The sequence below is a fragment of the Sciurus carolinensis genome, chromosome 9, assembly GCF_902686445.1.
Source record: "Sciurus carolinensis chromosome 9, mSciCar1.2, whole genome shotgun sequence".
Lineage (NCBI taxonomy): Eukaryota > Metazoa > Chordata > Mammalia > Rodentia > Sciuridae > Sciurus > Sciurus carolinensis.
This window is the reverse complement of record NC_062221.1, coordinates 67227729-67240285: the sequence shown is the minus strand read 5'-3', so window position 1 is coordinate 67240285 and position 12557 is coordinate 67227729. Positions and strand designations below refer to the sequence as shown.

The 12557-nt window shown below is 52.5% G+C and overlaps 1 protein-coding gene across 13 annotated transcripts in view; it reads right to left on the bottom strand.

Annotated features, from left to right (window-relative positions):
* Positions 1-503: 503 nt before the first annotated feature.
* The window catches only part of Tnk2 (tyrosine kinase non receptor 2), a 46915-nt gene continuing 34861 nt past the window's right edge, over positions 504-12557 (bottom strand). For 4 of the 13 annotated variants that reach the window (XM_047563916.1, XM_047563926.1, XM_047563921.1 and 1 more), the window contains 7 exons: positions 8040-8234; positions 5846-5937; positions 5125-5247; positions 3128-4476; positions 2939-3034; positions 2687-2814; positions 504-1339 (listed from right to left, as the gene is read on the bottom strand). In XM_047563916.1, coding sequence (XP_047419872.1) covers positions 1333-1339; positions 2687-2814; positions 2939-3034; positions 3128-4476; positions 5125-5247; positions 5846-5937; positions 8040-8234 — 1990 coding nt within the window. In that variant the 3' untranslated portion in view covers positions 504-1332. Of the gene's footprint in view, positions 1340-2682; positions 2815-2938; positions 3035-3127; positions 4477-5124; positions 5248-5845; positions 5938-8039; positions 8235-12557 lie in introns of those variants that run through there. The other 9 variants (XM_047563917.1, XM_047563918.1, XM_047563922.1 and 6 more) reach the window with 9 other exon arrangements.

The following is a 12557-nucleotide window of genomic DNA, read 5'->3' as shown; positions in this document are numbered from 1 at the left end:
TTCAAAGCCAGCCTCAGCAAAAGCCAGGTGCTAAGCAACTCAGTGAGACCCTGTCTCTAAATAAAATACAGAATAGGGCTGAGGATGCAATTCAGTGGTCGAGTGCCCCCGAGTTCAATCCCCAGTACCAAAAAAAAAAAACAAAAAAACAAAAAAAAAAACAAAAAAAACACCCAAAAAACAGGCTCAGTGGCAGAACACTTACCTAACACATGTGAGGCACTGGGTTAAATTCTTAACACTGCATAAAAAAATAAATAAAGGCATGCTGTCCATCTACAACTACAAAAAAAATAAAAACCAAAAACCAAAAGAAACCAAGCAGACTGTCTTCTGGGACAGCCCTGCTAACGGTTGTTAGGCTTAGGGGTTTTTCCTGGCTTGCACTTCCTCCCTCGGCCTACAGGTGGTGCTACAAGGCCCAAGACCTGATAGTGACTTGGGGAGTCTTGGGGCTTCAAGCTGCTGACCAACAAGCACAAAAACAGGCAGGCACAAGTAAATAACATAAAATAGAAACTAACTTTATTTCTCTGGAAGAAGCAGATATCGATAGCTAGGGCAGCAACTTTGGCCACAGAGGTTGGTGGGAAAACATGGATGGTACAGGGGGGAAATAGGGTTGGTCAAACAGGAAGCACTGGTATCCCCCCAAGGGCAGATGCCCCCTTGGTCTCCTTCCAATCCTGGGGCCCTTGGCCCTGGTCCCTGCCAGAAGATGGTCTGGCACCCCTTCTCTGCTTCCTAAACAGCCTTGAGCTATATCCAGGCATAAGAGTCTAAGACCAAACAAATCTCATAACATGTTCATGGTGAGGCCACAAGTCACATTCTGTCTGGCACCCTCAACAGCCTGCCAGGGGCTCTCTGGAAAAGGGACCAGCCCTTAGGGTTTTCCAGGTGCTGACCAACCTTTCCATGGGGCCAACACATCCTCCCTGCCCAGGAGCATGCCTGGTTTTCTCTCAGTCTTGTTCCCCTGGGCAGGGCCTGAGAACACACTCCAGTCACAGGCCGTGTCAAAGACTGAAGCCAGAGTCAGGTCACACATAGGGCCTGCTGAAGCAGCCCCCAGCCTATTATAGGACTCCTTCCCACCTCTTAACTGGGGCACTGAGGTCTGAACAAAAATGTGCAGGGACAGTGCTTGGTGAGGGAGAGATGGGCAAGGCAGGATTCCCAGCCTCCTGCTGCCTTGGCTTTACTCTGTCCACTGGGAGCAGCAGATAGCAGCAGGTTCTCCAGGCCTGGGTGGGAGTGTCTCCCTACCCTTGTCACATGGATAGGCTCAAGTGATTCCTTCAGAGCAGACCCTCGATCTCCAGACGCCCCTCAGCGCCTAAAGAATGGGAAAGAATCAAAAAGTCCCTCCATCAACATGGGCTAGATAAACAGATTATGGAAACTCATGTGTGGCTGAGCACTGAAGAGTCACAGGAAATCACTGCCTCTAGGCACCAGGCAAATGACTTGAAAACTGGTAGTTCAGGCAATAATTTTGGAATTTATAATCCTGGAATGTTTTTTATTTAATAAACTATGAATAAATTAAGAGAACAACATTATTATGTATTGGCATATCCAAGGACAACAGACAATAAATTCTAAATTTATCTGAATGCAGAATAGGAAGAATAATCTCAATATAATATTCAACACTTAGGGACTGTCCTGCATATGCAGTATGACAGATCTACTTCTCCTATCTTTCTAATTGCTTCTGACTAGAAACTACAGATGAGGAAGTCAAGGACTCAGAAATGTGCATAAGGTCACACCATCAGTGAGCAGCAAAGCCTGGTTCACCTGGGCTGTCCACCTCGAAAGCTCAGCAGGTTGAGTCCCACATCCCACCAGCACTTGTTTCCTGAAATACCTACACTTCACTCACTTGCCTGTGTTTCACTATGTTGGACTTAATCGAAGTTTCATATATATATTTGTATATCATTATGTTATTTATATGCCATGTATTTTGTTATATACAAACATAAGTTTTTTTTACAGGAAAGAAGGGAACTTTGGGGGCGGGGAGGTGGCATTTAAAAGGCTTTGGCATTTGAATGAAATTCAGCAAGGCACGATGGTTCACACCTGTAATCCCAGCAACTGTCTGTGAAGCAGGATGATCACAAGCTCAAAGCCAGCCTCAGCAATTTAGCGAGGGCTTAAGCAACTTAGTGAGACCCTGTCTCAAAATTTAAAAAAATAAAAATAAAAAGGGCTAGGGATGTAGCTTAGTGGTAAAACCGCCCCTGGGTTCAATCCCCAATCCCTACCTCCAAAAAAAGGCATTAACATTTGAAATGTTAAAACACAAACATAAAAAAAGAGGTGAGAAACATTTGTTCAAATTATTGGGCCTAAAGCCATGCCACCTGGAGCACAAGCTACCCTGAGTTGCAGGGGAAGCCAGTCTTCTTCACCCAGAGGCTGCAAGTTCCTCTTTTACTCGTCATCTCCAGTGAAAACCAAGTGGCTAAAGGTCCAAATACATTCACTTAGAAGGAATTGTTTTCAACCCAAACTGCCTGCTTCCTGGGTCTTGTGCCTCCCTCCCAGCTGGAGAGCCCTGTCTGCACCTAGCTATGCATGGCCTTTCAGGTGTTGGGTTTTTCTTCCTATGGCATGATCCAGGGACCCTTCATGGGACAGGGAGGTACAGCAGAGTGTAGGGTTCACTCACTTGTGGTGGGCAGGGCCACAGGAGCCCAGAAGGTGACAGCCAGCTTGCTCTAGGTTCCAGTCGAACATCTCTAGCACTTTGTGGCACTCCACTCGTGGCCGTAGACCGAGCCCAAAGAGCTGCTCCACCTGAGGGGCAGAGAATGGTATCATGAGATTCCCTGGAGTCAGAGCCAGGAGGTGGGGGCTAGGAGCAGTAGAACCACTCTTCAGGATCCCTGCATGCCAGAGAGCAGGCAGGAGGTGGTAGTACCTTCAGATACTGGGCAGCCCTCTGCACGCTCCAGCCGTGGCTCTGCAGGGCCGCCTGGCACTCCTCTGTGGTCACCCCATGCACCATGGCCTGTAGCTGGGCACACCCACCCATCAGCACCACTCAGGCTCATTCCTCTGGATCCCTTGGGCCCCTACCCACTCGCCACAAAGCCAGCCTGGCACTCACCATCTGGATCTTGTCTGCTGGCCGTCCAGCCTCTGGCCCATCCCCAGGGCAGCCCCTCTGTGGAAGCCGAGCAGTGGCCCTCAGGGCTGGTGGCCGGGCACCTAGGTTGCTGTTGTTGGTGGAGAAGTTGGCCTTGGGGTCTGGGGCAGCCTGGGGCATTGGTCGAACAGTGGCAGTGGGGGCAGCAGGGGCTGGGGTGCTGGGCGGGGGCAATAGCAGGGGTACAGGCAGAGGGGCCGGATCTTCAGGGCTCTGGGCCTCGTGCAGGTAACGCTGGTAGCGCTCCAAGTAGGGTGGGCGCTCAGGCAACAAGTAATAGTGGGTGTTGCTGACCTTCTTGCCATCCCGGACAATGGGCAAGATGCAGGGACCTGCGCGTGGGCCAGGAGCCTGGATCACCTGGGGTGTAGCATACTTGGGGTCTGAGGCAAAGCTCTGGGTGGTGGGCATGGTCTTCCCAGGTGAGCTTGAGAGCCGGAGTGGCAGCGGGGAACTGCCAGGTGGTACCAGGGGGCTGGGGGTCCTCGAGCCTTGAGGGGACAGAGGTTCTCGGGGAGGTATGCGGGGAGGAGAGGCAGGTCCAGGCCAACGACCTATCTCTTCCTCACCTGAGGGGGCTGGAGATAGCTCAACACGTGGGCGTGTGGGCCGAGGGGGGATGGGCACCCGTGGAGGCACCTGAGGCTTATCATCAGCCCCTGGGCTGGGTGAAGGGGCCAGTGAACCGGTTGGGACCTGCAGCTGCCGCATACACTCCTGCTGCAGTGCCTGGAAGATCTCTGAGGTCTGGGCCAAGCTGGGAGGCTTGCCCCCACCCTGAGGTGGGAGGAACAGGTTGTCCTCCAGGGCAGGGGGGAGCCGCCCCTGCTCTGGCACAAAGGCATAATTGGTCTCTCCCTGGCTAGGCCCAGCTGAAAGCCCTGCACCCACCAGGGTGCTGTTGATGGAGCAGACCTCAAAGTCATCTTCGTCTTGGGCCACATCATCATAGGTAGGGGGCGGAGGAAGCGGGCGTGCATCCCAATCCACCACAGGCGTGGGATGCAGGGGTCGTGGCAGTGCCCGTGTAGGACTCTGTGGAGGGGTCTTGTCCAGCAAGGAGCAGGCGTCCATGGCCAGCTGTGCCAGAGAGGGTGCACAGGGCCGAGAGGCTGGAATCACAGGCTCCTCGCCAAAGTCAATGAGTGTGACCTCGCCACCACTGCTTCGGCCTGCCTTGGTGCCTGGCACCCGGGCTGAGGGCTTTGACAGCCACAGCCCTCGGGGCAGACCTGGCTTCCGCAGGCCCAGCCTCTTGAAGTCACCAGATAGTAGGTCTTGGTCCTCACTCACAGGGTCATAGGTTGGTTCTGTGATGGAAAGGGAGACCCCAATAGGGAGGCAGCATTAGGCAGGGACAGGGGACAAGGGAAGGTAGGATGTGAGAAAGAAAGCCAAGTATCCCCCACCAACCCTCCAATTCTCAAAAAGGATGGCTCTCAGCTGCCAAAATTCTCAGTGTATGCTTGACCCCACACAATGGGAGGATGGAGCTTGCCATCTCTCAGCCCTCTATGGGGGCTGGTGAGCCTCCTGCCTCTACCTAATTTAGAACAGGCCACATGCCACTTGTGTCTGTCTCTGATGCTCCCCCAACAACACAAGACCCCTAATACCCTTGTTCTGGGCCCTGTTAGTAATCCTTTATCCCCACCTCCATTACAGCACACCATTAGTGCAGGCACAGGCAACAGAAGCCATCCTTGGGGAGGACAGAGCTCCTGAACCACCACCTCAGAAGCCCAGACATAGCCTCTGCAAATCTGAAAGGGAGTGAGGCAGGGCTAAGCCACAGCAGAGCAAGGTAAAGGTGAGTGCCAGACCACACACCTGCTTATGAAACCCAGGTCTTGGGGGGGTGTGGAGCAGGGAGGCAGGCATGCTGGGCCAGGTCAGCAAAAGCTCACAGCACACACCTGCTTTCCCCTCCCACCCAGTCAGCCACCAGGAATCTGTACCTTCCAGGAAGAGAGGAGAAGTGAGAGAAGAAAGGGGGCGAGGGCAGGGGCCAAGGCATCCTGAGCAGCCCCACTTACTCTGAGTGAAGATGGCAGGCTGAGGTGGGCGAGGTGGAGGCTCCCCTGCAAGACAGGCCATGCGGACAGGAGAGGAGAGTGATCAAGCAAGACAGAAGACAAGAGAGCAAGACAGAGCCAGACAGTGTTTGGGGGGCGGGGGGGGGTGCAGTGAGGGGAAAGGGGGAGAGAGAGAAGTGAATAGGAATGAGTGAATATACAAACCCAACTGCATATGGGAGGAAATGGGCGGCAAGATGGGGACAACCGTGTTTTAGAATGACAGGACAGGAACCAGGAGATAGATGAGGCTCCTGGCTGAGATGGAACCCGTGGGGTGGTTTTGGCTCAGGAGAGGAGAGCAGGATTAGGGGGAAGAGAGGAAAGCCAGGATCTGAGCAGGCCACTGAGGAAGGAGGGAGGAGGAAGCTGAGGCGGGCAGGGCTGATGCAGGACCAACCCGAGGATGCCCACCTCGGCGGATACAGCTGCCTCCCTTCTTCCACCCCACGCTCAGTCAGAGCCAGGGTCACAGCTGTCCCGCCTGCTGCCCTGACCCAGCTGTCCCCAGAGCAGAACAGCAGGCTCAGAGTGGTCTGAGATGACAGTTCCCCTTCCCGGGTAGCCAGTGAACAAGGGAACCAAGGTGTGAGCAGGCTCTTACTTTTCACCCTTCCTAGGTGCTGGGTGGGTCGGGAGGTGCTCAGTTCCACACTCAGCAGGTCGGGAGGATCCATGGGGTTTCCCAGATAGAGTCTGTGGGGAGAGAGCCAGGTCAGTGTGTGATGTGGTGGCAGTGAGGAAACCTCTGGAAGAAATTCTGAGCCTAAACCCTGGGTTTGGGCAGAAAATAAAATTCTGAATGTGTCCAGGGGAAAACAACATCAAAGTCACTTCATTTTAAGAGACAGGCAGGACTACCAACTCCAATCCATAGATCTTGATCCCTTCTATGGATGTAAGCTGTAGCTTGATAAGTTAAGGAGAAAGGGCAGAAAAAGTCCTCAATTCCCCCCACAGCACCCAAGCCACTCCAGGCAGTTATCTGCTGGTGCGTGCTCCTCTGTCCTGTAGGCTCTGTTGGGAGGGCCTGGGGCAGAAGTATTCTGGGCTCTAGTCCCCCTGGTCAGGGTGGACAGAGGTATCCTTCTGCTCAACTAGCAGGAGTTGGGGGAGAAGTTGGGCCACCAGCACTACTTCAGATTCATCCTTAGCCCCTTGCCAACTGTTAGTATCTGGAACTTAGTCATTGGGGCTGATTAAAGCCCAGAGGAATGGGGCTGGGCTGGCCACAGCATGCCAAGAGTCGGGCAGAGGGCACTGGTCTCCTCCTGGAGGTTGCCCCAGCTTTCACAGGCCCTTGCCTGATTCTTATGAGGAGAGAGACCCTGACTGAGCCCTCTCAGAGCCTTGTGTTCCAGTGTGCCAGGCATGCAGGGTGAAGGGCTGCTTTACCATACCCTTCAGGAGAAGTTACCAAGACAAAGAGCTGCCAAGAGGCATGGAGGCTGGCAGGAGGAGCTGCCAGGGGTTTCCCTGGGGGGAGGCATCCAGGAAGTGCCTAATTCTTCTGTGTTTTCCCAGATGCCTCCCAGTGACCTTACTCTTTACTTAAAGGAGACTACAACCCCCTACCAGACACAGTAAGCTTTGCAGAGAAATCCAGAAAACAGTGGGGTGTGGAGGAGATAGCTGCCACTGCTGTTCCCTCTGAAGTTACCCTGCAGGAAGCTCCCTCCAGGACAGCTCCCACCTGGATCTGTCCAGAGCCAGGTTTACATTTCCAGGACTCTAGTACCACCAGCAAAAGGAAAATTGCTCAAATACAGAAGTCGTGAGAGCTTTCAAACTAAACTGCTTCCACGGTCTAACTTCCCAAAGTCAATGTGCCAGACGGCATTAAGGCCATGGCTCTGGTAACCTTCACACCAAACCAGATTGTGAGTCCAACCTCAGAATTCCCAACCCATGTTTTTTGGTTTTGGTTTTTGTTTTGTTTTGTTTTTTTTGATACCAGGAATTGAACCCAGGGGTGCTTTATGCTTTACCACTGAGCCACATCACCAGCCCTTTTAGTAATTTTTTTTTTTTTTTGCGGTGCCGAGGATTGAACGCAGGGCCTTGTGCTTGCAAGGCAAGCACTCTACCAACTGAGCTATATCCCCAGCCCTTAGTATTTTTTTTTTGAGACAGGATCTTGCAAAGTTGCTGAGACTGGCTTCAAATTTGAGATCCACCTGCCTTAGCCTCTCAAGGTGTGAGGATTACAGGTGTGAGCCACTACACTCAGCAATACTTTCTAATTCACAGTACACTTAAAGCCAGCACAGTGGCACATACCTGTAATCCCAGAGGCTCAGGAGGCTGAGGAAGGAGGATTTCAAGTTCAAAGTCAGACTCAGCAACTTAGCAAGGCCCTAAGCAACTCAGTAAGACCCTGTCTCTAAATAAAATATAAAAAGGGCTGGGGATGTGGCTCAGTGGTTAAGTGCTCCTAGGTTCAATCCCCAGTTACAATCAATCAACCAACCAACCAATCAGAATATATTTACAACCCTTACCTCATAAGTGGACACACAACCCCATCTGTTGAATGTGCCCATTTTACAGAGTAAGTAAGCTCACAAACTCACCAAGAGAGGAGAAGGAATCCTGACTCTCAGGTTAGGGTTTTCTAGGGTTCCACAGCTTCCCCAAAGCAAAGCAAGAATCAGGAGGGAAAAGTGGCAGGGATTTGGGACTGGAGACAAACACAAAGGGTAAGGAGCCCATGAGAGCTTATGTGTGGTATGGTAAGGGGTTGTTGACCCTGGGATCCCTGGGCCAGAGAGGACCAGTGGCCCTGTCCAGGTACTTACTCATCAATCCTGTCAGGGAAGCCCCAGCAGTGGCGAGGGTCACTGTCGCCATGCCCTGTGTGGATGAAGCTATTCTGTAGGGGCTGGCTAATGTCCTGGGCTGACAGGCCAGCCACGGAGGTCACCACATTGCGAGGAAAGGGTCCCACGCACAGTGTCCGTGTGTTCTGTCCACGCCACCAGTAGTTCTCAGCCCTGTCCAAAAGAGATGACAAGGTAGATACCTGGCACAGGGGTAGGGGAACTGCCCAGGCAGTGGGACTCTTCTCAAACCAAGCTCTTTGCCCACAGAAACTGCCATCTTGACAGAAGAGCAGCTTAAGAAGCCTCAGAACTAGACAGTCTGCATCAGCCCACCTCCCCCAGTAGCACTCCCATGACCTGCCACTCCCTGAACAGGGCCTGGCTGTTTGTTCACAGTCTTACCCTAAGATTCCAGGGTAGGTCAGGCAGCTATTCCTATAGTTTACAAATAAGGCAACAGGTTGTAACAAGCGACATAACTTGCCTATGGTTACCAGAACGATTGCAGCAGACCCAGGATTCAAATCCAGTCACTAAGTTTGCAAAGCCAGCACTCCTCTCACAATACTATCTTGCCTCCCTAACTCCCCTGGCAAGGCCTGGCCCTAGTCCTCTTCTGGCATCAGATTTTATTCTTTAGTCAGTTTCCAGGAGTTTTAAGAGATGCAGGGGCCCAAGGGAGCTCTATGGGCCTTAGCACTGAGCTTAGAGCCCTCCAACTGCAATCCATCTCCTGTGTGCAGACCTTCAAGTGTTTGGAAGCACCTGGAGCAAGCCAAGACTTCTTTCTGCCAGTGCTCCTCACATCCGAGAGACAAGGCTGTGGAACCGTGGCCCTTGTCACCCTGCCCATCTCTTCAGGAGGTCTACTCTTATATTAAAATGAGGGGTCCAGAAGGGAACTAAGAACTTGCAGTGTAAGCAGACTATGGGGCCTTTAGTCTCTCATTCTCTCTGACTATAGACACAAAGCATGTGTTAATGCAGCCTAAGCCAGGTCTGTGCTAGAAATGCAGGCAGACAGGTGGAAAAGAACAGAGGTCTCCCCTGGACACTCCAACACCCAAAAGCTCTGACAAGACTGTGAGACTCCTATACCTGCTGCTGGAATTTCTCATACCTGGTGACACAGGCAGAATCTGGTCTAAGGCACATGTGGTGACAGTCTTTTGCTGCTATGACACATGTGTCCTGTCACTCCCTCACCCTCGAGTCACCTGTCCCAGAGCCAGAAGCACATAAAAGGTCTCCTCCAAAATACAGGAGATCAGAGAGGCTGAAGAGGATGCAGGAAGGGGTGATGCCTGAGCACCTGGACCCACTGCTTCCTGAGGTGATACAGTTCAGCTGGGATGATGGCATGATCTCCAAAACAGCCTGTCCTAGAGACTGACAGTCACCCCCCATGAGCATAGCAGTCCTTAGGGAGGTAAGAAGTAGAGCCAGCAGAGGAGGTGCCAGGCTCCCACAGCCAGCCTCCTTTTAAACAAGGTCGCCTGCTTAGCCCACCACCAGACACAGCAACCCTGTGATTACACCCTGCCTTCAGGGTGGGAAGGACAGGAAAGGAAGGAAGAAGAGAAGACAACACCCTAAAAAGGGACAAGACCCATCTGAAAATAGCAAGCCCATTCCAAGGAGGAGAAAATGCTTCCCACTGCACACACAGCCACCCATGGAAGCTGGCAGAGCAGCACCAGCCTAGTACGACCAGCCCTAGTGCTACTCCCAGCAACACCACAGGCTCCCTGATGGCAGCCTCCATAGGGCAGCCCCTCACCACCCTGGGGCTGGCTGTTGGGACTCTGTTCTCCACAACCCCTTAGAGGTGCTCATTAACTTAGGTGGGAAGCACAGCTAAGGAGGAGACGTTGTTCACAGTAGAGCGGACTCATGTCCAAGGCCAGGTCTGCCAGGAGGTCATTCCCTCTATGCCTTTCCTTTTACCAACAAAGCCCATCTCCTCCCACAGATGCCTCCTTCTGAACACACTTCTAAGAGTGAAAGGAGACACCAAAGCCACCTGCCCTTATTATAGGTACAGCCCAGGCCAGAATCCCACGGCCACTGGAAATCCCAAAATCATTTTTCAAAATTATGCTTGTTACCAGAGGAAGGGAAGTCTTTTGGGATTGCACCCAGGCACACTGAGAGGCAGCATTCTCCCCGGGCAAGTCTCAAATTAACATTCCAAGTTGGTCAATGCTCCATCTCACAGCCCACATATGCCCTTTGGGGCTCAGTGGAGCCAAGGTGCCAGAAGCCCACAAGGCTAGGGCCAGCCCTTCCCACCAGCCTGCTCCAAACATATCCTCTCTCCCTGTGGTACACCGATCAGAATCTCCACAGTGATTGGAGAGCCAGGCCAGCCATCCAAAATGAAAGAAGCATATGGGAAAGTCTGGGGTGAGCGAAAAGGGGGCTCAGCACCTCACCATAAACTTTCTACTTCCTGCTGCCTTCAAGCTTCCTGGCAGATTCCCTGGGGCAGAGAAGACAGAAAACTGTGGCCTGGGCTGAGAATTATCTAAGGCTGCCCCAGCTCTAGAAATCTCAGCACCTTGATCTTACCCTGATTAAAGTAGTCAAGAAATGGCTTAACAACAAACGTTGCCTAAACATTCTCTCAGAAAACACACACACACACCCCTATGCCTGCCCCTTGTCTCAGGGGGTCTCAAGTACCTTTGGCCTCAAGGGATAACCCACATACTTAGTGCCTGCCCCCCACGACACACCTCCACTGGAAGCAGAGGAAGCCCAGGCCAAGGACCTGTAAATGGACTTCAAATCTAGGGCCCCCTTCACCACTTCTGTAAAAATAGAATGCAAAATGATTACTAGATATCCTACCCTCCAAATAAGACCCTTTGAGAAAGACCATAGCAGCAAAAGACTGTCACCACATGTGCCTTAGACCAGATTCTGCCTGTGTCACCAGGTATGAGAAATTCCAGCAGCAGGTATAGGGTATTTGTTCCTCCAAATCTAGACAAAGTCTAAGTTCAACTCACAAACCTCCAAGGTGTCTTCTCTGCCCACTGCCTGGCATTCTGAGAAGCACTGAGCCTACAGAATCAGTCAGAGCTGGAGACAGACAAGTGGCTTCCCAGGTTCTGAACTAGGAAACACAAGGGAGATGGTTTTAGCAAGGAGGAATTCAACACCAAGAGAAGAGCCCAGATAAGGAGAGAGTTAAGAGCCAGAGAAACAGAGACCCACATACACAAACCATCACCCAAAGAGACACAAACAGCCCATGCACCTGGGGACATGGAGATAGACTAAGCCAAACAAACAAGAGATATTCGGAAAGTGAGAAAACAAGGGGGCAGAGTTAAAGCTCTGGTACCACCAACACACAGGCCCACTCCCAAAGCCTCACCGGCTGTTGTGGCCTCCTGCCCCTCACCTCCCACCTCCTGAGCAGCTCCAGGGACCCAGGGCAGGCACTGTGGTCCTAGTCAAGGCTGGTAGCCCAGGAGGAGGAGCCCTGTGTGCTAAACCATTGGTGACAGCAGCAGCCAGTGGCAGAACCAGCTGCTGGATACAGCAAGAGTCTGTGACGGAAGGGAGGGACAGGGTGCACCCAAGACAGCCTTCCAGGAGAAGCCACCCCTCCAGCCCCTCCCGCAGACTGCCTTGCTCACAATGACCCAGGGCGCCAGCTCCAGAGACACACAACCAGGAAACACAGGAAACTCCTGAGTCACCCCCAGGCTCCCTGAGAGGAGATGGGGGTGGTGAGGAGAGACAGGGGTGGTAAAAATCTGGGGTTATAGGAGCACAGAAGGGGTGGTCAGGTCCAAGGCTGTCTGCTAGCCCTTCCCACCAGCCTGCTGGTTTAAGGTCCAAACTTCTGGTTTAAGGTTCAGCCAGGTACTTCCAGAAAGGGCCCACCCCCAATCTTCCTATTCCCAGATTGCTCCCCAAAGTGCAAAGCCTACAACCCCTTTCCTTGCCACCTCAGCTGCACACTGGCACTGTTTCTTCCTGTCCCCCAGGTCTCTCCTAGCAATTTTCAGCTATCTTCTACCACAACTAACTCCCCAAGAATACATACCCCTGCAACCTGCTGGAATATCATTCTTATTCTCAGGTACTAGGCCCAAAGGTGAGAAAACCTTGCCCTGGGACAGAGGAATAGGGAATACAGGGTCTATTCCAACACTCAAACTCAGACTCATCCTACTCACCAGTCCCCATGAGGCACAAGATCTGACCACTGCCCCCATAGGCACCTCAACCCCAAGTCCAGGCAGAAAGAGCTCTGTTAGACACATACCCCTCCTGCCCACACCCTTGCCTGATTCTGTGTCAGAGGAGGGGAGAACAGGGAATTCCCTCTACTTCACTCTTCCCAGTCTTCAACACTCACCCTCTGCCCCAAAGGCATCTCCAGCCTGCCCTAACCAGTTCCTCAGACACCTTGGGGATCAGATAACAAAAGGTGGGGCCAGGAGAGGATGAGGCCTCCAAGGCAGGCCCTAGAAC